At 46.7% G+C, this 27,664-nt stretch overlaps 1 protein-coding gene across 3 annotated transcripts in view; it reads left to right on the top strand.

Annotated features, from left to right (window-relative positions):
* Positions 1-27,664, top strand: part of Etv6 (ETS variant transcription factor 6) — a 239,683-nt gene that overhangs the window by 93,360 nt on the left and 118,659 nt on the right. For 2 of the 3 annotated variants that reach the window (NM_001037353.1, XM_087657741.1), the window contains exon 2: positions 7,119-7,248. In NM_001037353.1, coding sequence (NP_001032430.1) covers positions 7,119-7,248 — 130 coding nt within the window. The remainder of the gene's footprint in view (positions 1-7,118; positions 7,249-27,664) is intronic. The other variant, XM_087657742.1, reaches the window with a different exon arrangement.

Here is a 27,664-nt window from a genome sequence, read left to right on the forward strand (position 1 = left end):
CTTTCCTTGTCCTAAGTACTCATTCCAGTGATGGAATGCTGACTAATGCACAGGGAATGCTGCACTCTTTCTTACACTCACTTCTCTGATACTTGAAGACATACTGGAGAATCTTGTAAGACTTAAAGAAGGCCACCGACCTCATACAGCCTTGCTGACTTTACCGTCCCTTATTTAGGAATGTTGTCCCCAGGCCCTTGAAGGAGCCTTTCCTAGACACTGTCCGCTGTGATTTCTGAATGCCGACTTGCCTCCTTAGGACATAAGATTCTTCCTGTCTATTAAGTAAGTGTTGACAGGGTCCTTTCCTGCCCCTCACTTTTAAAATCCCATCTACACATTAAGATTTGATGTTCTTGAAGAGTTGAAAAGGGTTGAGTAAGAGAAATGGTTTCTCGTTAGGGGAAACATTAGGAATAAAGAGTGAGATATTTTTACCCGACAGTCACCATGATGAGATTTCTGTACAATGTAAAGCAGTTAAGCACACGAGCAAATCTGTAGATGCTTTGCTGGTCCTACTGATTGGTGCAAAGTAAACACACACCCCTGTGTGAATTCTAATGGTCGCCCCTGTAAAGAGGCCATGTGGGGACAAACTTCCCAGACATTGTATACGCTTTTTCTTCTAGCCCAATCCATTTACTTTCTGCTCACGTGGTAACATTGCAGGCTTAGGGACGTGGGTACCTGGTTTTGACAGTTCTGTCGGATGAGCCACTGGGGTTCCCTGCAAACTGAGGACAGGCGTCAAGCGAAGAGCTGTTCCAAGGGCACTGTACTTCATACAAGTTACCTCTTAGGAGTCCCCGTAAACTACCAAGCCACTGGTGATTGGCCAGCGGTACTCGAGTGCAGCTTCTTGATTCTCCTCTTTATAAGAAGCAGTTCAGTGGAGTGGAGTTAGACCAGCCTGTACCCACATAACCAGCTCGGCCGTCTCCCAAGCCGGTGACTGAACGAGTTGCTTAATTAAGCCTTACCGTCTTCAGATCAGGTTCCCTACTGCAGGTTGGTGATAAGGATGCCTTCCTGGCAGCGATCTTGAGAGGCGTGAACACCTCCGCGAGAAGAAGCACACAAAACCTCCCTTAATGGTTTTGTTGATTTTTGAAGTAACTGTGTTTTCCAGCTCTATTTGCATTCAGAGATGCATTAGGTGTTCATCTGTTTTTATGGGTAGAATGATAAGGCATTGTTTTTGTTACTTGGCTGATGGTGGTGGTTGGTTGTGGTGTTGGGGGCTCAAACCCAGGATCTTGTGTATGTTGGGTAAATTCTACCACCAAGCTGCTGCACAGCCCCACCGTAGAATTTAAATGTTGGAGCCATTCTAGAAATACAAGGACTTGGAGTCAGTTAATTCAGAATAAGGACTACAGGCCTAGACTGAATGTATATTAGAATATTTCTTAGTGATGGGGAGGGGAGTGATGCTTTAGTGCAAGACTTGATGGCAGGGCTTACTATTAATGTACCCTTCCTGTCTCCTTTATAACGGCCTTGCACGCAGATAATAGGTGTGGGTAGAGGGCGATTGAAGGTGAGATGATTTAACTCCATCCCTTTGTCAAATGCAGTACCTTGCCTTCTGATTCTGAACCACCTGCTCTATCCATCGTCAAAGGCTTCCAGAAAAAACGAGAGCCCGTCTCCCGAGAAGAACCCTGCCAGCTGAGGGTGTATGGTTTGCCCCTCAAGAGGGCTGCCTGGGCCATCAGGGTAACTCAGGGAGGAAGCTGCAGAAACAGGAATGTGGCTCCCACCCATGTTACTTTCCACAGGGAACGCCCGTTTATCTTCCCTGAGACACTGATGGGTATCCTGCCAGGGAGTTTTAACATCCAGATACCGTTTGGGCTAGAGAGTGACGATCCAAGTAGAGGTTTCTCTTGGGGAGGACCTGGATACCAAGAAGCATTTGAGCTCTTGGTTTTAGAAGTCTCCTTTCTGGGAGGAGGAGAAATCACCATAACTTGTCCTCTGCATTCGCCTTCTTGCTTCACTATTCCTGCGTGTCTGGATACCTGTGAGGATCTTCCTCAGCCCGGTTGTTCTTTCTAGGGACATATTGTTTCTTTCTAGGGACACTCCAAAAATATATCTGTGGTTGCATATGCATACTTTCTCAAGTTCTTTAAGTGTATTTCACCGAATCTTGGGTTGGACAAAATAGTGAATGTACTTTTATTTTTTTAGACAAGTGAAGAAATAGATGTTTGGGAGCATTTTAGTTAGGGTTTTTATGTGCGGCTGTAATGCAGAGACCTAGAAAATGGTGCAGGTAGATTTTTATTTATGTGGTTTTTTTTTAAAAAATAATAATGTATAGATGTGGTCTGTTAGTAAAAGCATTCTTATCCAAAGCACATTTAGTGAGAGCCAACACCACCAATCTTGAATCATTTTGCAGCCAGAATAGAATATTTAAGCAGTCTTTTGCTTTCGTTTTCCTGCTGCTTTGATAAAACATCCTGGCAAGAAGCAACTTGACAAAGGGTTGTTTTGGTTCACAGTTCTGTGGGATTGTCCGTCATGTCGGGGAGAGAATGGTAGCTGGAGGTTCAGACATCTGGTTCTGTCACAACCACAGTGCAGAAAAAGAGCATCCTTGTGCTTAGCATGCTATCTCCTCTTTGTACAAGATCCTGACCAAGGGGATGGTGCTGCCCATAGTGGGCTAGCCTTCCTACCGCAGCTATCCTCATCACCGGCTGGTCTGCAGGCTCATCTCCCAGTTAATACTAGATCTCATTGAGTTGGCACTTGAGATTAACTATTACATTGAGTGTTCCTGCTTGTTTAGTATTCACAGTATAGCTAGCTTGTCAGAGGAGGGATTTCTTCTGTGCAATGTTAAGGTTGGTTACAGGACAAACTTTAGCTGTTTTCCCTCAAGCTTTTGGAGGTACGGCCGCCCGATCTTTCTCTGCTGTTTTTACATCTTCTCTGGGCTGCGGTGTTCACTGTCATGGTGGGACACCACCATGCAGCAGATGAGAGGCGCCTACGGCAACATTCTTACCATAACCCAGAAAGCAGTCACTGCTCAGTCCCATGACACTCAAGACTTTCCATGCAGGCTTCGGAAACCAAATTGGAGATAGAATCTTGGCGTTTACAGTGTGGTTGGAGCAATTTCTAGAAAGAATTCCTCAATCAAAGACATCTAACTTTTAAAAAAAAAATTACCCACTAGTCATCTTCCCACAAGAACACACCCTCCCTTGATTCATAACATGCTTCGTCTATATTTCCCAAAGGTATTTGATTAACAGTAGGCTCCACCCCAGCCCCTCATCCTTTTTAAGTAACAGTGTAAGAATCAGTGTGTGAATGGACCAGAGTGGTCCCCATAATTTACAGAAGCTCTCTGGTGAATAATTCAGAAGGGGGAGATGCTCGTGGCATTAATAGTTCTGAGAGTTTGACCTTTCTACAATGGGCCTGGGAAGGAGTGAGTAGAGGGAAAGATGTTGTTTTCCTGTACAGGATGAATGAGTGAACCGCTTTTATGTGGAAGTTTCAGGTTCACGGGTTAAAAATGAGCACAGTCAGATTGCTACCCTTCATTAGCCCTTCATGCTGTAGGCGGCGTTGAAGGGAGGACATGTAAATAACTTCAAGTCCAATAAGCTGCTCTTATAGGAGCATACATTTTGAAAGGGTTCTACAATGGTTAGTGAAATGTCCATGTTTCATCTCTGGCCTTCAGCTGTTTTCAGCCTTTCTCTCTCTTCCTGAAGCTTCCTGTACCTTCTTCCCTCCTCGTGGATATTACAGTTGACCTCAGAAACTACAGCACTTCCCCTTTGTCCAAGAGCTCGGTGTGGTGGGTTGTGTCTGCCCATCTGAGAGCAGCATCCCCACCCGGACACCACCCCCACCAAATCTAACACTAACATGCTCACCTCACGGCATGTTTAATCACGGCATGGCCGTCTGTCCGTAGCTCATTCTTTATAATGCCTGAGTGCATCAGTACAGCTGTCCATACAGTTTAATTTAATTACAGTCATGAGTATAATTCTTTTGGGGAAAATCCTGAGTGTTCCCTGTATTAAAATAAAGCTCCCTTGGATTTCGTCTGGCTGACCGTTTTCTTGAGAGGCGAATCAGCCAACAGTTACTATGCTAGACACCTTCGGATAGAGTCAAGGCAGAGGAGTAGCAGTAGTGACGATAAAGAAACCCCTTGATTTGGAATGTCAGATGTGCGTTTCCTTTAAGTCTCCCATCTAGGTGTCTCTAGCTGAGATAGCTGTGTGTTTTTCTAGTTCCTGGTAGCTGCTGATGGGCCAACATGGAGATTAAGTGCATGGCTGTAGTACGTCACTGTAGAAGTCAGAGAGACAAAGTGCATGAAGCCCCCAGCTTCATGTTCTGAGAAAAGAGCCCACATGCTGGGTAGCAGTCTCCTGGGGTTTCTTCTGCCAGATGCCAAGCCCAGGGGTCCAATAGGTAATCATTGCAGCCCACAGGTTGATCAAGGCCTGAGAAACAGACCTCGCATTTCTCCTGTGTGGCCAAAGTAGCAGCTCCTCTGTTGTGGATGGGTATCTTCAAGGAGCCTTTCACATGGGGCTTCCTGACCTCCTCACCTTATAGCTGCCCAGTCTGGAGCCATCATCCAGCATGAGAGTCCAGCTGCCACAGTCACTCTGGCTTGCTGCAGCCACAGGGCAATGAGGGTACGGCAGAGCAGTAACGTAGGTGAGAACTCTGTGAACTGTGAAGGTGACTCCCAGCCAGACTCTGGTTGCTGGGCTGATGGTCGGTCTCCCACAATGCAAAGTAGAAACATCTGGGGGAGGAGACTGGAGTAACGTGACCTCCTCTCTCACAGACAAGCTAAAGGTTCCTTGGAGCCCTTGCTCTGAGAGAGAAGTCATTATGTTACAAAACACCATCTCTTTTGTTTTGTTCTCTCGCCCTCGTGATGTTGCTTTTGCAGACCCCTTGGCTGTCCCAGGCTTCTTCATCAACAGTTCCACTTCTGTAAAAGCCATAACAAAATAAAGCTATTTCTGGAAATAAAGTTAACTGTTGATACCTAGATACGGGATGAGACCGGGGGCTCGTTTGAGAGGCATAGAGAGTTTTTTAGGTAACATCACGATGCTGTGCTTGAACTGCTGGGGGGCTTTTCTGGAACTGGGGCCCCTCACCAGATTGAAGACGTGTCTCTCGGAGATGCAATTATGCCTCTCTTACCCCACATGGCCCCAGAGAAAACACACAAAAGAGTAACTTATCTGTAAATGCTTAAGATACTCGATGTTTCGGAGGGTTTTGTTGTTGTTTTGTTTTTAAGGGAAGTTGAATGTTTTGTGTCTTGATCATCATGGTTGATGTGGAGATCCAGTCTAGGTGTGTGGGCTTGCCCTGGGTTCACTAGTACAGCTCTACAGTGTGTGTTTAAACAGATATTGTCGCTGCCTCCTTGCTGCTAGTAGATGCCTTAGGGATGGTATGGTGAGTCCTTATGTATATACACGTATGTAGTGTGTGTGTGTGTGTGTGTGTGTGCGCACGTGTGTGTAAAATTGAAATTCCCACTCCCAACTTTTCAGTCTCTGAGCAGAAGAAACACTTGACTTTGGTTACAAGGCCAAGGGAACTCCTCTTCCTCCTCTTACCTATTTGATGAACTATATAGCATTAAAAGACTTGACTCTTGTAGTCTAGGCTAGCCTTTCCTCACGATACTGTCCAGGCTCTTCTAGCTTTCAAGTTCTGGGATCACACGTGTGCACAGCTGGCCCAGGCCGCCTTGTATCACCTTAATCTAGGATTTTCTTTAGCTCCTGACCTTTATTTTCGTGGTGTCAATTTACTGCTCTTCCCCACCCCCCAAGCTTATTTTCGCACCTTGTATTTCTCAGTTTTGTTTGTCCTTTGTACGGAAACCACTGGAGGTCAATGGCACGTCGAGCTGCGTTTTAGTAGTAGGTTGGAGTTGCAAATTGTACACCTGCTCTTGCTGAACTCGGTAGCTGCTTTCAAGCGACTGTTCCGACTGTCCTCGATCGCTGTCTGCTTCAGGAGATCTAGCAAATACTGCTTGTTTGAAGTGGAATTGGTGGATCTGTTGTAGCCCTGTTCTCTCCTTGTCACCTGATAGTATCTTTGGTTATTATCAGACAGTTTTTAATAGACCCCTGGGATACCTCAAAGAGAAAGGAAATAATCGTTTTCGAGAGGGAGGAAGAGGAGGCAAGGAGACATTTGTTCATGTAGATTCGGAAGGAAGGACATTTAAAAAATTGGATATTTGCGGTTGTGGTTTTGGTACAGTGAGTCAGCAATAGAATACGTATTTAAGTCACCTGGGACTGTCGCTCTGTTGGAGAAGTGCTGGCTAAGCATGTTTGGATCTCTGGGGTCAGTCCCTAGCACTGAATGACCAGACACAGGCACACCTGTCTGCAATCTTAGCACTCAGTGTAGAAGCAGGAGGATCAGGAGTTCAAGGCCATTCATGGCTACACAGTGAGTTGGAGCCCAGCCTGGGCTACAAGAGACCATTTCTTGGAACAGAAGACAGAAAATAAATCTAACTCTTAGCCTTTGGACTTAGAAGTCATCGCTTTCCCACCCACTGTTATAGCTCATTCCTGCTGCATTCAGTATTGAATCCTACTCTGATTAGAAGTTGCGGATTTTGCCGGAGAAGAGAAAACATGGTTTGAATGCATTGGTGACATTCACTGTGTGGCTTGGAAAAGTAATTTTGGGGGGTTTCTTTGGAACACTACTCTTTGAATGTGTGTTTTGCGTTGCTCACCTTAGTCTTCCTCATTCTGGGAACAAACCGCTAATTCGGACACCTGTTGACCTGAATCCCAGCATCCTGTTTTTAACCTTTCCAGTGTTCTTTGCTTACTAGTTTGGTTTGAAAATCAGAATAGAAAGAACTTAAAAGGCGCCAGTGGGCTTCTCGTATTCCAGGATGACCATGCGTGTGGCTCAACACAGTTGTGTCTGCCAGGGTCAGGTTGGGGCATCGAAAGGTTAGACACACATGGATCTTGACGCCCCGCCCGCCTTTTGCTAAGACTTTCATACCTCTGCTGGCTGCAACATTTCATTTTCTTTTCCCCCTCTTTTCCCAACAGCAGGAACGGATTTCATCTACACCCCCAGAGAGCCCAGTGGCGAGCTACGGTCCCTCGACTCCACTTCATGTTCCAGTGCCTCGGGCGCTCAGGATGGAGGAAGACTCGATCCACCTGCCAGCACACCTGCGTGAGTGTTTGCCTTCGAGGAGAAGGAAGTTGGGGAGGGGAAGGACAGGCAGGCGGAGTGCTGGCCCATGAGGATCCCAGGGAGAGGCTCTGGGTATGAAATGGTGTTCTTCGTGGGACTTGGCCGGCTGACCTAGAGTCTTTGACCCTTACCCCACCATGGCTTTGGAAAGTTTGAGGCTCCTGTCCCTTATTTCTCAGTATTTTCACAAGGACATAGCAGGACTCTAGAAATACCTCACATACGACAGAGTTAAAGTAACCCTAGGAGGCCGGACGAGTTTTATTTTCCTTGATGTTTTTATCTCTTAAGTTCATACGCGGTCCGACTTCATATTTTCTTTTATCTAGTTGTGGGTTTGGACTCATTGCTTTAAGAATTTTTTTGGTTCTGTGTGTGTGTGAAGGGGGAGGGTTGTGTTTGGGTGTGTGCCAAGGTGCACGTATGGAGATTGGGGGGAATTGTTTGGGAGATGGCTCTCTCCTTTCAACGTGGGTTCTGAGGAGGCTTGAACCCAGGCTTAGACCTGCCAGGCAAGTGCAGTTACCTGCCAGCATTAGTCTCCAAAGCATTGACCCCTGCTGTGTCCTTTCTGTCAGCTCCTCCTCTCATGGTACCCAGCTTAGAGGATAAAATGTGACAGGAGCATCCAGAGAAAAATAACCCCGATCCCTGGTAGCCAAGAAAATGCCAGTTCCACTGGCATGAATGTTGTCTGCAGGGCACATGTCCAGTTTCTAGAGGGCACTGGGGTCGCCTTAGGCCTTTCAGACGTGGAATTGTTTTGCCCACTGTTCCTTGTCCTGACTGTGGTCCCCAGGTTGTCCTGCTTTCTTTGTGTATTCCTCCTCAGAAGATGCTGCTGAAAGTAGGGGACAAGGGGACAGAGGATGCAGTCTCAGTAAATAAGGTGATTTGTGCCGTGTTGGGAGTAGGTCTCCAGCAGTACTATGGGGCATCCCTCTGCCTACAGTAAGGATGCTGCTTTGGTGTTGAGAGCACTGGGACCCAACCCCTTTCCTCCTCCTCCAGTGTTTACAGCGTGTCTCCTCATGGGACCCAGACACCGCTGCTTTACTTCTTCAGCAGGGAGGTAAAAGGTGCAGCTTCATTGTAGCCTCTACCCTCTGCAGCAGTCTCGAGAAGAAGAGGTTGGGCTGTCGTCCTTGGAAAGTGGAACTGTCTCAGTTCCAGTAGAGCAGACAGACCTGGAAATGACACAACAGGCAGGAGCAATTTTACCGCCAGATATTGTCCTGTATAGTTACTTCAGGAATGTTCACCTTGGGGTAGAGCGTGCTCGTGTCATGCAGACAAAAACCCCTGCACTGAATCTCTTACTGACTTTGCCAATCCACACTTAGCCTGTGCTCTGCCAGACACTCTCACAGGTGCTCTGGGTACCAAGATGCAGAAAGCAGCACTCTGCTTCTGTACAGCATAAAAGTTACCGACGGTTACCCCAGATACAGCGGAGTTTCCTTCATACTCATTCGATTCCTGTATTTTGCAACACTCCTCAAAGGGACCCCCCCCCAAGACCTGGTAAGCCTCTGGATACCTTTCAACACACACGAGCTCTTTGCTGGAGAAGTTATCATAGAAAGACAGACAAGCTAGCAAGCCAACAAGCAGACTTAACTGACTATTATTGGATCCTCATTCTGAGCTCGCTGTACGATTTAGCTGTGAGTTGGTCATTTATTTCGTCTTTCTTTCTCTCATGTTTGCGCTTGGAGAAGAGGATACTTAACAGTCCTTCTGATTTTAAAGATGGCAAGTCTCATTCCTACCATCAGTATCCCCATCTGGAACTGTGCTTTAGTTTCTCTTGAGAGAAACTTCCTCATGGAATCACGTCTGTACAACTTCCTGGATGTATTAGCCTCTATAATATGGAGACACACAGACACAACACACACACACACACACACACACACACACACACACACACAAAGACACATACACATACGGTTTATTGGAATGACTTATAGGCTACAGTCCAACTAATCTAGTAATGGTTAGCAGTGAACACAAAGTCCAAGAACTAGAAGTTGCTCAGCCCCACAGGCTGGAAGTCTCCGCTGATCAGAGCGCACTGGAATCCCAGTGCTTTGATGAAGGGTTGGCTGTGCAGGCAGGAAGAGGGCAAGCAGGTAGAGAGCAAAAAGCTTCCTTCTTCTGTGTCTTTATAGAGATGTCCAGCAGGAGGTATGGTCTATGCTAAAGGTGTGTTTTCCCACCTCAAGATTTGAATTAGAGGTCGCGTGTCTTCTAGCCTTAAGACCCAGATCAAAGGTGAACCTTGCTACCCCAAAGATCTGGACTACAAGTGGATTTACCCACTTCAAACCAAGCAGAAAATCTCACAGGGGTGCCTTTTATTTCTGGATTGTAGTTTATTCCGGCTTTAGCCAAGTTGGTAACCAGAAATAATCCATACACCAACAGAGATCACTAGCTGTAGCATACCATTGTAATAGTAATAAGTTGGGCATGGTGGCCAATGCCTTAATCCCAGCACCGAGAGGGGAAAGCAGGTGAATCTGGGTTACTTCAAGGTTAACGTAGCTAGAAAGTGAGAGTTTCCAGGTCATAGAGAGACCCTGTCTCAGGAAAACAAACAAAATTACTAATACCCATTACTACTGTGGCACCATGTGAAGCCTTAATATATAAAATTTATTTCAGTCTCACATTAATATCGACAGATACATTTTTCTCTTTACTCCTATATTATAACATAAAGGCTAACTTCATGTTATACATAAAGAGTTGGATATTTTTATTTTTATTTTTTGGCAGTGGTAAGAATCAAACCCATAACTTTTCATATCCTAAGCAAGCGCTGTACCACAGAGCTTTAGCCCAGCCAAGGGCTTTGGGAATTTAAATAATTTTGCAGTATTGGTCACAGAACAGGTAAAATGATAGGGTCAAGATTCAAATCCAGTCTCTTGTAAACCTCACAGCTTAGATTCTTAATCTTTATGCCACTGTGCAGCTGTGTGTTTAATCTCCTTGTTGTACATGGATGGATTTAGGGGTGCTACATGGCCAGTTGTACTGATAGGGCCCCAGAACTGGTTTGTGGCTGGAACTTGTTTTCTGCACTATAGATCTGTTGCTGTAGAACTCATGTGTCATCCTTGGACAGAGGGATGGGTGGATGGATGAATGGATAGATGGACGGATGGTCACCAAGATAATTACCCACCGTGGAGTTGTAGCACATTACTGTGTCCTGGGGGGTAATCAGTAGTAAATTATGGATTCATGTCAGGGCAGTGATTTTGCCTGAGCGTCTCAGCTTAAGGGATAGTTCTCCGTGGTAGTCTGCAGGAGCCCTGTTGTGACACGGTCACTTTCAACATCTGGAATGAATCCTCTAGACATAGAGGTTCCCAGGCTCTTGCCATCTGCCCTCTGCCGGGGCTTTCCAGGCAAGCTAGCCCAGCTTCCCTCCTCCCTCTCTTAGTCTAGGACTGCCTACTCCTTATTCTGAGGAATTCAGTGGTCGCTGACTCTGTGAGGTTGGGCCATGCACTTGAAGACACATCCCAGTTGAGTTTCCAAACCCAAACGAATAAAATAAATACTCTAACAAGGGAATTGGGTTACTGCTGTTTTAATCCAGGACTTCAGACAATTCCCAGTAGAATGTGCATGGAAAGTCCGGGGAAGGGAGTCTGGGAGGCAGGACAGCAGCAGGACATTTATGGCATTACAAGGTCGAGGACATTCTCAGAGGCCTGTTTCAAAAGAAGAACCAGCTTGGAATGGCCGCCAGTAGCTTCTTTTTGCTGTCTGGCACTGATCTCCAGCTTTAGCTCCTCTCTCTTAGCTTTTTCTTCTCTCATCCTTAAACGAAAATCAGATTTGGAAATCGGGGGAGGGCAGGAATCTAATAGCCGAGATTCTCACACAGAGTCTTTAACACTGTGTTCCACAAACACAAGTCTACTAAAGACCCCGACCTGGCAAATTAGCAGAGTGGTAAAAGGAGAGGCTTTGCTTGACTTCTGTTTGCAGACATGATAAAGGGGAAGTGATAAATGAAACAAGTGTTAAGTAATGATTACGAGGTGCTAAAGGGACATGCAGGATAGTACAGGCCTTGGTGTGAGAGTCCCCATCACTCTAGTCCTCCGTGGCCAGAACCGCTGAAGATGCCCTTCAGAAGTCCTACTGCTGACCTCCCTGCTCACAGGAGGACAGATGCATTTATGGAAAGTATAGGAAGGGGGTGCTTCTCCTCCTCTCCCCCCGTACCCCCCACCCCTGTCTGCAAAGCATGATGAACCTTTTGTAAGCCTAAGTGAGGGTAGAAGGGCTAATGTATGGTCACAGCAGGCCATGAGAAACGAAAGCTCCCTCCTTTGTATTGAGCATCAGTCAGCCTCTGTGCCCCTGTGAGAATGCTGGAAGGACCCCAGGGGTGCAGGGTCAGGCTCACTGCCAATCCTCACCATTGCTTGGAAAGGGAAAGTCTTTTCCCTGTGCTCTTGGGGACTGGGGGACACTTCCTGAGGCCTCCTGAGGTGCTCCTCTGTTAGATTTGCATCCCGGTGGCCAGATGTCTGAGCAAATAGACTTAAAAGGATGAAGGTTTTATTTTGGTCCGTGGTTCTGGTCTCCCAGTCTGTGGCCAGTGGCTCCTTTGTGCTGGGCCCATGTCGAGGCAGAACAGGACGATAGCATAATAGCAGACAGGGAAAGGGGAGGACCGGGGTCCCTCAGCCCCTCCCGGGACATACCTCCAGTCATTTAGCTTCTTTCCGTAGGCCCCACCTTCTAAGGGTCCTACCATATTCTAATAACACCATAGGCTCTGGTGTCCAAGCCTTCTTCATATGGGTCATTAGAGATCCAAAGATCCAAACCATATCAGCATTCATAATGTGTTCATAGGGGTCTTCCCTTTACCAGGCCTCAAACACTGATGTCCAGGCTGAGCCCAGGTAACAAGATAAGTGTGTTTCGGGTGTGTAGGGCAGAACTTAAACAGTTAAGCGCCTTCTTTCAAATCTCTATTAAGCACGATTATCCCGTGTTTAGTTGATTTAATCACATTTAATCAGAGGTCGACGCTGATGCCATTTGCCTGAGGACTGTGCATCTCTCTCTGTCCGTTTGACCCTGCTCAGTCCCTAAGAGTTGATATTAAGAAATGGGAACCCAGGACTCATCCATCATATTTAATAGGACTTTGGTTTATGATGCTGGGGGTTAATAAACAGCCACCCACACTAACTGTCCTGAGTTTTCCAGAGTCAGGACACCGGAAATGGTCCGCCGGCTGTCCTTCCTTTGCTTGTGAGTCTTTCAGAATTTTCACATTACTACTCCTGCTTGTGTGCGTTTAATAATTTAATCATGTGCCTTCCTGTGGGAGCCTCACTGCTCACCCACTCTGCTGCTGTGTTTCCTCAGCAGAGTGACTGGGTTTCAGCCAGTTGCACGGCAAGATGGACTTCATCAGAATCCGCACCCAGAGACAGATGTGGTGCCTCGGCTTTAATTGGCTGGAACCATAGTTCTGTATACTTTGAAGTTGTGCTTGTCCTCAAAGGCAGAGACAGCCATGGGAGCTAAATATAATCTAGTTAATATTTTACGTGTTGTGAGAAACAAGACGCATCGGTACTCGTTACTTAATCCTGTGGCAGTTCTTGAAGCAGGTGTTCCTGATCCAGCCTAGGTCAACGGACTCCATGTTCACACAGGGCGGAAAGGGTCTAACAGGACTTGTGCCCCGCATGCTGTGCTTTAGCCTTTTTAGGGGGAGGGGTAGAGGCAAAGTCTCAGGGACTGGAGGATTAGGCCACCAAGGAAAGTGGCTGGAGAATGATGAATAAAGGGTTCCATGGCAGGCATGGTTCTAAAGACGCCACTTGGCCATGGATGGACACAGAGCCTCTGTCAGGCTTGTGTGTCCCTTTCGGAAGGCTGAGGGGGAAGTGTCAGGTAGCATTAGAGCTGAGAATAATGTCTGTCTGTCTGTCTGTCTGTCTGTCTGTCTGTCTCTCATTTCCTCCCACTGCTCTGATGCCCTTTTGCTTTATTTTCTTGTGAGCTCAGATTCCATTTATTTCTGCAACCTTTGGCAAGGCTGGCTCTAAAGCTCTAAAGAGCACCAGCTCTGAAGACTGAATGGGCTTTAGTCTCGGGACAGTTCTTCCAAGTAGAGGATTCAGCTTCTCTAAGACCAACTTTCTAGTAATGTCTGCTGACTCTTGAGAGGCGAGAGGTTCTTATAAATGACAGAGTCCGTGTGTATAACACTGACACAATGCCTAATAGCGGGGTGGAGGGTAATCCACTACAGGTCTGCTGTGGTCTTCTGTGCAATGTAAGAGGAGGCTTCCCCACTCTCAAACTATGTGGGTAGGGTGCATGCTGCTAGCTGTTGGTCTCTTCCGAGAAAGGACCCAGGACTAACTCATCTACCGTCCGCATAGTATCGAGGCTGGCTTTCTTGACTTGCGCTGCGAGCAGGATTTCTCCTCTGACAGTTCTCGTGATTGACAGGCTCCCTCAGTGTGGAACTTTCCCTGGCCTTCCCCTCTCATCTTCTCAGATCTGTCAAACCTTCCTAGGCCCTTGGCCATCAGCAGTGTTCCAGAGGTGACCTCTCCTTACAGCTGCTTGTGACATGTGGTGACGTCACCTCCAGCGGTTGAGGCTAGGGAAGAGCTAATTCCCAGACAGTGTCTTAAAGCAATACTGACTGACTCCTGGCAGAGTTGGTCAAGAAGCTGCTGACATATTTATCATTTATTACGCCTTAAACCTTCCTTTGGGGGACCTTCATGTCTTACATCCAAATGCTCAAAGGTTCTCTGTTTTCCTTGCAGCACACATGGGATAATACAAGAGTCCAGTTTAGCTGCTTCAGATAATTCGAAGGTGGGGTGGGGGTGGGGCTGTCTACATCGGAACAGCCAGGCCGGGTGCTTCGGAAGGGAAATTTCCTTTTTGGGTGTGCTGTCTGAAAGAATTTCCGATGCAGGCAGACGTTAATTCCTAGCTCCGTGCTTCCTGATAAGGAAGCGGCTTCAATAAATACGGCTATTTATAGATGTCTCTCTTCTCTCTCTCTTTAAACATATAACCAGAGGTCTATTGACCTTTCCTTTCCCTGCACATTTCGTGCAGTGAGCTGTGCGTACATTTAAGGCAGTTCCTCCAGCAAGAGTTCTGACAGTTGCTGTGACTCTGGGTGGGATCCAGGGGGGAAAACCCAGTCACCTCTTGCAGGTCCAGGGCTCTCACATGTGTTGGCGTTCTGAACTAGACAGTTAGAAGTCAGCGGAAGTTGCCGGTCCCCGTGTGCTACCCTGTGAGTAGACAGACACATTGCTTGGGCTTTCGTGCTGCTGAGATTACCTGATGTAAACAGATTCAGGGAGAAGCATTGTTTTGGGTCATGGTTTCAGAGAGTTCAGTCTATGGTCAGGGCCCATTGTGAAGTAGACCTTTATGGCCATGAATGTTCGCCAGTAGTGGAGGAATTTCCTCACGGGGTAAGGAGGAAGCAGAGGAGGCCAGGGAAAGATGCATCCCAAGGACATGTCCCCAATGCCCTGCCTCTTTCCTCCAGACCCAGCTTCCTGTTTCTCCCCATCTTCCAATAATGCCATCATGTCAAGAATCCCTTGATGACTTAATCCAGCCCTAATGGTGCAGTTGTCTCTAAAAATGTCCCCTGGACATACTCAAGTGCGTCAAGAATCCCCTGAGCATTTGTTTCTTTCTGTTTTCAAAGACACTTTAGTTTATTCCTTGAGAATTGCATACAATGTGTTTTGATCAAATACACCCCTAGTTCTCCCCTCCAACTCCTACCAGGGTGACGTCATCACGTCTCCCTCCTGACTCCGGTCCCTTAGACATGCCTTAAGACAGCCAACAACAATAATTAACCACCATAACACACGGACCCAAAGGTGTCTGGTTTCTTCTAGACCCAGCATAGGTTTATGATAAACAGAACCACTGAAAAATAGGGGACCTTGAGAGTCAGTCAGTTTTATGAAGAGACTTGGTAAACAGAAAATGACCTTAAATCCACTTTGTTTCTGTTGACTTTTTTTTTTTAAATCCTGAGGAATTCTGTGGCCTTCTCTTGCCTGGCTTAGGTCCTACAGATTGAAGGGTCCTACCCATATGCCTATAGGCAGGCTCATGTGCATGCTGATTATACCCCCTGGCAGGTATGATGACGGCCTTGTATGATGTTAGCTTGTTCTGTGCGTTCCTAACCCCTCCACTTTCTCTTCATTCTCAAGAGGCTGTGTGAGCTGACTTTATACCCAAGTACCATGAAGTTCCCTTTCCCAAATAGCGTACTTTCCTCCCATCTTGCTCCGTGCTTGAGCCGTACCCCTTCAGTAACTCACCCTTGTAGATTCTGTCAGGAATGACCGGGACAATGGCATCCTTCCAGAACTAAGTCACAGAGGGAACCTGTTGATGTTAGATGGGACTCTTAATAGAGCTACTGATTGCCGATACTGACATGGGTAAAGAGCTGTGGGTGCACAGTAGATGCAGAGAGGATGCCGGGAAGGAAAACCCATGCAGGGAGCTCTTGGCCTTACCACAAGCTAATTCCCCACCTTAGAGGCTGGAATTTCACTCATGCTACTTGCTGAGGGGGCGGTGAAGGTTTGTAAACAATCCTGTCTTTTTGTTTTGTTTTGTAAAGTGCTTGTGGAACAAGTATTGAAGGATATTAAATAGTCCTCTGTTTGTTTAAGAGTTTTCTGTAGTCCAGACTGACCTTCACTTTATTAGGTAGCTGAGTATGATTTTGGATTTAGGATCTTCCTCCCCGTATCCACCAAGTGCTGGGATTAGAGACGTGCCATCAACACCAGGATCTTAAGTACCATTTATTTATTATTTCCTTTTCTTTTCTTTCCCCTTCCCCCCCTCTCTCGCTCTCTCTCTCACTCTCTCTCTCTCTCGCTCTCTCTCTTTTTTGTCTGTCAATCTATAGCATTTAGAAGTGATGTCATCCCAGGAGCCATTCCAAGGTCCCCTGTTTTTAAGTCCTTAACACTAGTACAGAGGCTCTGTGGCAGTGTCCTATTCAGTAAGTACTGATAGCCATTACTGTATATAGAGCACTTTCTAGGTGCCAGGAGCCCCTGGAAGTTAGTCTGAATATTCGCAGACACATTTGAGGCTCAGATGTGGCACATTGTGTCCCCAAGGACACAGAGAAGTCAGAGGGATCATGACCCGACTTGTCCCAAGACTCTGCTTTCCTCACTTCATACGCCATCTCGAACGTGTTAGGAACTAGTTATTTCAGTCTAGCTGTGGTTAAGAGGAAAAATCAAAGCTTTCAGTTGTTTCTCTCTTTTGAAAGGAAAAAAAAAATATCAAGCAAAACTGATGGAAACAAGAAGACCCAGGGGGATAAAATCAGAGATACAAACCCAACAGTCTTTTGATCTTAGAACAGGATAAAATTTCAGATCCAGTTCTGTGGGTGTACTGTTATCTGTCGCATGTTCTCTATGAATTGTAGAATGTTAGGAACGAAATTTCAGTGAAGCCAACAGAGGATCCCATCATGCCGAGTTTCCCATCTCTTGTAAAGAAACACTCTGCTTTACAGTGCTGGGCACCTCTAAGGGTGGCGACGTGCTTGGCTGCTGAGTGTAACACTCAACAAAGAACAACACCGAACTTCCTCACAGCCCATGCTAGGCTGACGTGCTGAACGTGGCCTGGTGCGTGGGGCCTCAGTTTCCCCCATATGCCATTCACGCTGGGACGTTTGTACAGCAACCGCTTGGGCAGCTGCTCTCCCAGTCAGGTCTCTGAGCCTCTGGCCCCGTGTGGCTGTGTAGAATGAAGGCGCTCGGGTCCTAGATTCCTGAGTTCTTCCAGACTCACACAGATTATGCTATTCTGATTCCAGAGAAGTACAGAGCTTCTCAACTGCCAAGCACTATCTACAGACACACGGATGGTGTTCATTCATTTGATTGCCGGTCCTCAGCCTCCAATTCTGGTGCAGATGGTAGTATTTCGATGATGCAGGAGATTATCCTCCGCTCGCGCTGTGTAACTGCTTCGTGAGGATGCCCTCCTACAAGGAAATTATGGAAATCTAGAGTCTGGCTCTGCCGGACTTTTCTCTAGGATGCCTGCATTTGAGACAAAATAATGCTTTTATGGGATGGAAATGAATGCCCACTCTGGTGCCATACAGGGTTTCTGCCACTGGCTCTGCTCTGCTTCCCTATGCCAGCCCCCGGACCTACCAGCTTAGTCTTAGGCCTGCTCCTCTGTTCTCACAGCCCGCTTTGTGACCTGAGAATTGCCTGCAAGCTGGCCCTTTTCCCAGGGCATTGAGTACAGGTGTAGCTTCCTGTAACTGCTTGATCCCGGCTGTGTGATCTGTGGGAATCCCCTCATGACTCAGTGCGTGTTCGTTTTGTTTGTTTGTTTTTTTGTTTTTTTGTAGTCTGTGAAAGTTGCAGTGTGCATCTTTCTCCCTCTAGAAGCTGCTCACCGGGGCTCTACAGAGCCAGCGATCAGTACAGAGAGCTCACACGATCCCCCTTCAGCCAGCCTCATAGCACATGCACAATTAATACTGCATTAATTAATTATGGGGAAAAAAGGCCGAGCTGGCAGAGGGCTGAAGGCTTTCAGCTTCTAAAGTGAAGGCTTTGATGCCGAGCTCTAAAGCACATTTCCATCTGCCTCAGCAGTAGAGAATCTGTGACACTTAGACTGTCCCCTGGGCATGCAAACTCACACCCAAGAAACTCTTTCTAAACAGAAGATCCGAACCAGCTACTTGAATCATCCACGAGTTGCCACAGGCAGTCCAAGGGAGATATAAGATTTTAAAGAACGGGATTGCCGAGAGCACAGTGATTTGTGAACAAAACTGATAAAGAGTTCTGTTCTGTCTTCCTTTGTTGCTAGTGAGTCACCAACATCAGAGACTCTGGGGAGGAAAGCACAGATGACCGAGACTTGGTGACGACCCTCTTGATACTCTGTGTGTGTGTGTGTGTGTGTGTGTGTGTGTGTGTGTGTGTGTGCGTGTGCGTGTGCGTGTGCGTGTGTGTGTGTGTGTCCATTTGCCTGTCCCCTGACCCCCTGGCTTTGCAGGGGTGTTTTCTTACTAGATCTGGACAGAGTTGGGAGAAAACACTGCCCTTTCTCCTTCATTTGGAAATGCTTCATGCACGAAGGCTAGTGGTGAAGTCACCACACAGAATCCCTGACCATATCCTCGCTCCTCTTCCTAACTCTTAAACATCCCGTGTGAGTCCTTAAACCTTGACTGGTGTAAATATTCATTCACTCAAGTGTTTGGAGTTTCATTTAAAGGAGTTTTTAAGATCACAGAAGTAGAAACCCCCTGAGATGGCTTCCTTGCCTGAGAGCGTGGGGTTATAAATGTTCTTTTCAAACTATGCCTGGAGCCGAGGGTGTAGCTCAATTGGTAGAGAACTTGCTTAGTGTACTCGAGACCCTGAGTTCAATCCCAAGCTGGAGATGAGCCAGGCATGTTGATACAGACCCCTCATTCCAGCACAAAAGGGGATTACGGTGAAGCCGCTCGAATGTTCTGATCATACGCCGTCTGAAACTCGGGACTAACAAAAATCACACACGTTTGTCGTTTGCCAGCTGCATATTTGAAACTGATAAAAGTTTTCCTTTTGATTCATAGGCAGAGAAAAGTTTATCTTCAGATAAACTTGTCTGTGCGCATGTGCGTGTGTGTGTGTGTGTGTGTGTGTGTGTGTATGTATGTGTGTGTGTGTGCGTACATGCATGCGTATAAGCGTATGTGCGTATAAGCACACATGTGTCTTTGGAATTACAGCAGTTATTATTCCAGATATCTACTCCACAAAACTCCTGTGGTGATTTCTACCACCCACACATTATGAGGAAAGAACATGGCAGATGCAAGGGGGTATTGTAGCACCGACATTGTGCCTACAGCTGTGCCGCTGTCTGCCTGTTAGCGTCTTTGTTTGCTGAAAGGAATATTCAGATTCTCAAGTGCCTGATGCTGCACCCTGGACAGAGGGCTTCTAACTGCCTGTGAACAGGGTCAGTGTTCTGCGAAAGCAGGGAACGTGGCCACCCATTGCCTAGAGTGAACATCTACTGTAGTGGGCTATCTCAGCGCCTGCCATTGCCACCTATGAAAGACGTTCATTCCTTTTGCATCAGGCGTGTTTCCACCTAGCCCCTTTAAAACATTTTTTTCAGATTTATTAATTTTATGGATGTCACTGTGTTGCTGCATATATGGATATATGTGTACCACATGCATGCCGCAAGGTAGTTGTGAGACACTATGCGTGCAAGTGCTGGGAACTAGTCTGCCACACACTGGGGTGCTTTGGAGGGGATGACTATAAGCATAGTAGGTGCTTTAACTGCTAAGCAGTCTTTCTGGGGCCCTAGCCCACTTTTCAAATGAAACAGGAATGTAGGTAGTGCCTTGAACGGAGATGGTGACAAACCCAAGTTTTCTTCATGAAAAGTAGTTTTTTAAATCTCTCCATTCTCGCGAGTCAGAGGGATCTATAGCTAACACGGAAGGCCACGGATCAAGTTGGACGTAACGTCTGTCTTTTTCCTCAGGCGGATTTTCTCCATGGAGGAGATAGGCAAATGAAGCAGGAGAAAGTCCAGGTCCATTGATTAAGACAAAGTATCTTAAATCTGAAGCCCCGGGGCTGAGAAGAGCAGTCAGTCCTACTTCTTAATCAAGTTGGGCATCCTGAAGGCACCCATCATCTTGAGGATTCAAGCCCTTTGTGGCCTTTGACAGAAGCTCTGAGCTTGCAGGTACAAATCCTCACATACATAAGGGGCCTGTGAACTCAAGTTTCAGTGAAGGGGTCCGGAAGACCGTGACCCTACCAGGGTAACTGACATGTATATGTGTAGTGAGGACTCGGGATAATGAATTTGGGGAAACAATCTCGCTTGCACAGGTTGAATAGCTACTTCTGTGTATGGAGCGCTTACTGTAGACATTTTAACATGGTTTATGTCGCTGAGTCCTCTTGACAGCCCCATGAACTGCATTTCCTTCTCCTCACTGTTAAGTCGAAAAGTCCAGTTTAAAGAGGTTAAAAGAAAAGCTCAGCCGACGTCATTCAGGGCTGGTGGGCAGTCCAGTTGGGGCCTCTCGGACTCTGTCTATCTTTCTTCCCAGTGTAAACCAAAGCCCTATTATCGAGATGAAAAGAATGAAAAACAATGTTGCATTCCCTCTGAGACTCAACTGTGGTTAAGACTTCATAAATTTTAGAAAAATAGGATAACTCAACCAAAGCAAACATTTAAAAACCACCTCATAGAAAAACATCCACCACAACCCCAAACCTCAAGGTTCATGGATTGAGATTTCAGTGAGCTTCATGATTCTCATCCGTCTCTTAAATACTGCTCTGTTTCCTGGTAAATAATATCCCTTCAGAACCCTGGCACATAAATAGTGTAATAAGATCAGCTCCGAGCAGGCTGCTGTTCTAGTGCCCTCTAATTGCAGGGTGAAAATCCGGGGCCGTCTTAGCTCCTCCTCTCTCTCTGGCCACTGCCTGACACCCAGTCTGAGGTTCCACGCCGTCTCTTCTTTTCGTGCTTTAGATAGATCCGTCCTTTGCACGGATTTTTTTTTAAATAAAGTGATTTGAAATGGAAAATTAAAAACTTAAATGCAAGTTTGGCAGCTTCTCTGTTCAGAAGCTTCATAAAATTCTCTATAGCACAGCTGCTCTGGATTCTCACCACTTAGCTGTTCTCAAGATGTCTGAGAGATTAATTCTTGTAGGGCTGTGGTTGGAGATACCCTCCCTCCCCCATGTTTCGCTGAGGATCTTCACTGGGAAAAGTTGTGTGGAAAATCCTGTCACCCAGGGTAAAGGGCAGAAATCTCAAGTCTTATGTGTGACCCTGATAAGTGTGTGCCAACACTGTCTTGGGATTCCCCCCTTTCCCTCCCTCTCCTTCTCTTTCTCTGTGCCCCCCCGTGTATGTGTATGTGTATGTGTGTGTGTGTGTGTGTGTGTGTGTGTGTCTGTCTGTCTGTCTGTCTGTCTGTCTGCCGGTCGTCTTTGTGGATGTGGATGACAGGTACTTCAGTCCTTCCTGGCAGATTTAAGCTCTTCATGTCTCACAGGCAGCAGCAGAGGACAAGAAAGGCCTCAGAGGATGGAGAGCTTTGGTGAGGTCCCCACCCACTGGCCCAGAGATCAACTGTTTATCCCTGGGTCCCGGCAGCAGCCGAAAGCCAGGGGTGTTTTTGGGATTTGTCTGCCAAAGTTTCTTGAATCAGCCTTGTTCAAAGGCATATGCTGGGCTCACTTCTGAGGGAAATTTCCTTTTTGGGGAAGTTGAAGCAAAGGAATTTCCTGTGTGGGCAGACAGAGCTTCCTGACGTGAAGGCTTCTTGGAAGGGAAACAGTTTCATAATGAAATGACAAATTAAAGATATACCAGCCGGGTTCACTTCAAAACAGCCATTGAGAGTGCAGGCAAAGCCCTATTATACCCCCTCACAGAACAAAAATAAATCCCATCCTGACAGGTTTCTATATGCTGGGTTATATCTGTCCCCCCACACCTTCCTTCACAGTCTCCCACATGCTCCCTTCCTCCCACCCCCACCACTAGCTACCACCATCTCTGTCTTTAACAGGCTTAGAGCAGTCTCAGGGAGGCCCAGGGCAGCCTTCCTGCCTCTTGTCACCTTTCCTCACCAGCCTCACCCATCCTTGGAGTGCTTGGAGCCTCCTTCTAAGGGACGGTAAGTCCTAGGCTGCCCAGACTTAGAAATGACCTCTTCCCTTCTTTTGACCTAAAGCAGTGATTGAAGATGGTTTCAGCCGTTTCCTTTGGCTGCCCCTTAAAATCTTGTAGGCAGTGCATGTAACTGCTATTCTTATCTCAGAGCTGGTCTGAAGCCGGCTTTGTTCAAGAAAATAGAGCTCTCTCTGCGCTGGGCAGATGATGGTCTTGTGCTGAGCATGTAGGCTTCTGCAGTTCAGTCAGCCAGTGTAGCGGGGTGTTGTTTTGTACACTGACATGAAGATAGCCTCGGTTGCCGTCACTTGTATTTTAAAGACAAGGTCTTGCTGCATAGTCCTGGTACCGATCTGATCTAGAACTCACCTTGTAGACTAGGCCTTGAGCGTGGTGTTACCTCTTGAGTGTGCCCCCCTCTGTCTGCCTGCCTGCCTGCCTGTCTGTCTGTCTGTCTGTCTCTGTCTCTCTCCTTTTCTCCTCCCTCCCTCTTTCTCCCCACTCCCCTCCACCCTCTTTTGTTAGGGGTAGAGTTAAGGATTGAACTCAGGACAGGACTTTTCCACTAAATTACACCTCCATTTCTTTTCTCCTTCCCTCCCTCCCTCCCTCCCTCCCTCCTTCCTTCCTTCCTTCCTTCCTTCCTTCCTTCCTTCTTCCCTTCCTTCCTTCCTTCCTTCCCTTCTTACTTCTTTACTTCCTACCTTTCTTCTTTCTTTGTCTCCCTCCCCTTTTTTTAAAACAACAAATTAAGAGAAAATCATGACAGCATCATTTGAGCCATGTGTAACAACAGTCATTATTAATAGTAGGCTTAGGTCAGTAGGATCAAATAGGTGCGGGCTTTGGAAACCGATGACTGAATTGTCCTCTCTAGCACCATACGGCAGCAATGCAACCAAGTCACCTAACCCTGTTTCCTTGTCCCTACCATGAGCACAGCAATACCTTTTCTCCGTTCTTGTATAGAAATTAGGTTGTGATCTCAAACGTACTCTGTAAGCGCTCGTAGCTCCGTCCCAGTTTTCCACCAATCCACCAGTGTAATCCTTTGGGGTCGAGGCACACTATTAGGCTAAGGTGGTAAAATTGTATTTACAGATCAACGTGGCAAATATTTATTAGAGATTTTTCTTTCTATACAGCTAGGCTTGGTGGAGAAAAAATATACCAGGTGAGACATTTAGAATGGTCAGGTGGCACAGAATGAAAGATATTGAACTTGTGGACAAGAGGCTGGAGTCCGGTCCTGACTGTCACTTGATTTTACTTGTCCATGCGAGCCTCAGTTGCTCGCCTATAAAACCGGAAGAAGCTGGACTCTGAATGCACCTATCTCTTCACAGTCCTCACATTACAATCAAATGTAAAGGGTCCTGCCTTTTAAGCTAAGGCCTTGTGTGTGTGTGTGTGTGTGTGTGTGTGTGTGTGTGTGTGTGTGTGTTGCCTGCAGAAACTGAATAACATGTCCAATTCCCCTAGAGCTGGAGTTCAAGTCTGCTACCTAATATGGGTGTGAACTGTCCGACGTGGGTGCTGGGAACTGAACTCAGATCCTCTGTTAGATCAGTATGGACTCTTCAACACTAGCCATCTCTCTAGCCACAGGCTCTGCCTTTTGCGATGTTGTTTATAAATTCTATTCTAAGGAGTCAGGAAGACATGCGTCCCGTATAGCAACAGCACCTCGGATGGAGAAACCCTCCTCAGAAATCGAGACAGATTTTGTTAGTTTGCGTGAGGTAAGCAGGAAAATAGGGTGCTTTTCCAGACATAACCAGTGTAGTGATTTAACACCGGAGGCTTCTGGTGACGCTGACGTGGAAATAATGGGGACCAGGGTTGAACTTGGTAGTTTCCTCGGTTTTCCTCACAGGTGGACACCCAGGACATTTCGAAATGGTTGATCATTTAAGGCTGCCCTTCATGGCTACTTTCGTCCAAAGGAGTTTGAAAGATGGGATCCATTGTCGATAGTCAGCCCGTTTGACTCTATGCTCCGTGATGCTAAGGCTGCTACACCATCGTGCCTCTCATCTCCCCTCTGTTTACTAATACTGTCTCAAGTCTTCTAAGCGCCCATTTTAACCGGAGGAAAGTGGGATGCCGAAAAGAGCTTGATTTTGATCCTGTAACCGGGGTTTACAGTGTGTAGGGTACGTTAACTGGAGCTGTAACAAGTTGCTCCCTCAGTTTTACTCTCACCGAGTCTAAGGGGCAGGCAGCTCTGTCAGCGTTTTACAGACACAGAGATGGGGAGTTAGCCGAGTTGGTAATGTGCTTGCCACACAAGCTTCAGCACTTGACGTCTCATCTCCAGAACACATATGGAAAAGCCAGGGTTGTTGGTGTAAGCCTCTAACCCCGGTGTTGGGGAGGTAGAGACTGGCAGGTTCCTGGGGCCTCACTGACAATCCATCCTTACCTAATCAGCAAACCCCAGGCCAAGGAGACCTGCATAGGATACAACATGGTGGGTGGCTTCAGACCAACGATGCTTGAGGGAGACCTGTGGCCTCCAGTGCATGCATGTGAACCCACATGAGCATGTGTACACACACACACACAGAGGTACATGTCCTTAGTACTGAGTTTACTGTGATACATTATAGCCCCATATGGAGCTAGAAACTAGTGATGTTAGAGGCAAGGTTAAGAAGTGTCTCTCTTTAATTAAGACGTTGTCCACTGAGGACATCTTGTTTGTATTGCTATTGTTAGACCACCATTCTCATTTTTAAGAGCACCAAAAGAGCAGGCTAGGGGAACTCCATCTAAGAAAGGGAAAAACTTAGATAATGCTTCATCAAAACCACTCTGTACCGAACACCTCTTGTATGCAGGAGAATGGCAGTTACAGGAAGTAGGGTTTTATTTTCCTGTTAGGTATCATTCTTATTAATTAAATAGCAGCACTTCAGTGTTACCTTTGTACATCTGTGGGCTTGGTCTCGTTGTATATGCTAACTCCCAACTCACAGCGATTCCCCTGCCTCAGCCTCTCAGGAGCTCCTACCCAAGGCTCTGGATGTTACTTTTCCATCTCGTGTTTGATTTTATTCACTGTTCTCTGTATAAATAAGCTTTATGTCTATACCAGTGCATTTCTAGTATTTTATAACTCACCACTTACACACTTTGAATTAATTTTTCTTCTTCTCATTCCTAATTTTCCCTTGGCAGGCAGGTGGGGTGGGGGGGGAATAAATTTTTCCAAACTATTTTTCAATCAAAAACAGTTTTTTTCTTCCCAAGTCACTTATATGAGTGGCCTCTAGGAGTAAATCTGAGGGGGAAACATAATTTCAGTGGCGTCTAACTGTTAAAGATTCGCATCCCTGTTACTGTTTGACCTGTGTCATATCCTTGTGAGTTCATAGTAAGGGGAGAGAGAAGCACTGCCGTTTCTCCTGTTCAGAAATTTAATCTCTCACTTTAATTTTTCATAGGCCTTTTTAGCAGCCAATCGGGTCCTATAAACAATTCCTTTCCCTCATTACTGTGTGTTCCCCACTTGGTCTTAAGGATGGGGCGGGAGGGGGGAATACTGCTGAAATTCTGTAACCCAATCTACACACTGATTTGCTTCTTTGCTTTTCTGGTGAGGAAGTAGGGGTGGTGGTTAGAAGAGATTGATAGATTGTTTATTTTGTTTGGGGGTGAGAAGAGAGGGAGGGGGCAGGGCCCTGGGGTATTTGAATGCTGAGAAACTGTACACGTGCTTGCCTGGGTCCCCCATAATTCAGTTGCTTGAGTACTTTTCTTAGCTGGTAGTCTTAGGCAGGGGAGGAGACCTTAGGGGGGAACAAGGTGACTACTGTCAGGTAATTGGAATTTGGTAACCTTTCCTTGATAAAGAAGGAAGGGAAGAGGAAGAAAGGGGGACAATTGCCAGTTGGTAAGTCTGAGTTACATCTGGTAGTCCCTGCTCCTCAGACACTAGTTCTGGTGAGAAGTCACCTGTGATCGAGCACTCTCTCACTGGGACCTTGCAGTTGAGTCCCCAGGCAGACCACCGAGCCATAGAAACTGAGAGTCAACTGTGTGTTCTTGTGTGTGTAACAGTTCCTTTGCACCCTTCCAATGCCAGGTGGCCCAGGTGAAGGAAGTGGCCTGGGTGTCATTCTGGGAGCTCAACACAGGAAGTGTTGCTTTCTTTGTTCATCTCAAGCACTGGACCCATCCTTTATAAAGGAAGCCAGAGAATAGTATGGCTTTATGTGGTGCACACCCATCCTGAAGCATTCAGAGCCTGGCCCTGTCAGCTCGGGCCTTCCCTCCATGACTCAGCAGGCCCAGCAGAGGACTCTTTCTAGTTACCACCAACCCAGTGACAGATACCTTCCGGACAATAGCCCTGCCTCCTTCTCTTCTTTTCCTTGTCTTTCATAACCTTGAAGCTTAAGGAATAAATCTTCCCGACAGGATCAGGTCCTATGTAAAATGTAGCCTCACTTGATGCTTATGAAAAGATCTGTTTTGTGGTAGAGTCTTACTGTGTTGCCTGTCCTGACCTTGAACTCTCTGTGTAGCCCGCACTGAGTTCCAAGCCCAAGCCCGTGTTTGCATTTCCCAAAAGAAAACCCATTTAGCTTCTGCAAGTCAAGGTTAAGTAAGATCTGGGCTGCACCTTCATGGATGAACCAGGGGGCCTGCCGAAGACCCAGGGCGGTCCTGACAAGCTTTAGTCACCAGCAGTGGGACCCCTGTATTTGTGTCTTCCTTACAGATCAGCTTGGTGGCATTGCCAAATCTAGGAGTTCTGGTTTCTGAAAATGTAGTGACTGTAGAGAGTAACTAAGCTTTGCATTTTACAGCTCACAGTCATGGGCTGGATGCTGGGCGAGCAATGCATTGCAGACAATCAGTAAGTAGTAAGCTCTACTGGCCACGTCATCCCCTTCATTGCTTAAGGCTCTTTATCCAACAATGCCAAAGCTGGGGTACAATTGTCATATGTGAACTTCGATGCTTTGAAATCCTGAGACACCTTCCGGGACCTCCTTCTCTGTCTCTGAGTACTCAGACTCTTCATGACACTTCAGAGCCAAACTCTAAACGTTTTGAAGCAAAAATCCCAGGAAAAGTGAACTTTAAACTGGTGAGGGTAGGGGCAGAGAGATCCTTGTGGGAGTCAGAAAGAGGCTCTTGTGTGTCTGGACTGGTGGCAGGTTTGTTTGTTACCAGAGTGATCTCCATGGTAACAGATCAACATGGCTCCAGTGACAGCTTTATGCTCCTAGCTTCAGGTTCCCATGAGAAGGGGGATTCTCACAGCAAGCGGAGAGGAAGAAATCAAGAGAGGTCGATGAACACGCCCCTGCTTTGTCCAGTTCTAGCCGTGGCGCATCATTCCAGCATGTCTGGTTCAGCTGCTTTGTCTCTCTGAGTGGACCAGAGGTCTTCAGAGAGCCTGCGGAATTGCTCTCTGAACGTTCTCTCCGATTTTAGCTCAACTCACGCAAGGTTTAAACAGCCTTGCTGTAGGATGAGAATGCAAGTCGGAGTCAGGCAGCTCCTGACACTGGTGGGAGAAAACTACCCTGATACGATAGGACCTTATGTTTTCAGATTCTAAAATCTCCAACAGTGGTCAATTGATCAG

This window comes from Rattus norvegicus, chromosome 4, assembly GCF_021556685.1.
Source record: "Rattus norvegicus strain SHRSP/BbbUtx chromosome 4, alternate assembly SHRSP_T2T, whole genome shotgun sequence".
Lineage (NCBI taxonomy): Eukaryota > Metazoa > Chordata > Mammalia > Rodentia > Muridae > Rattus > Rattus norvegicus.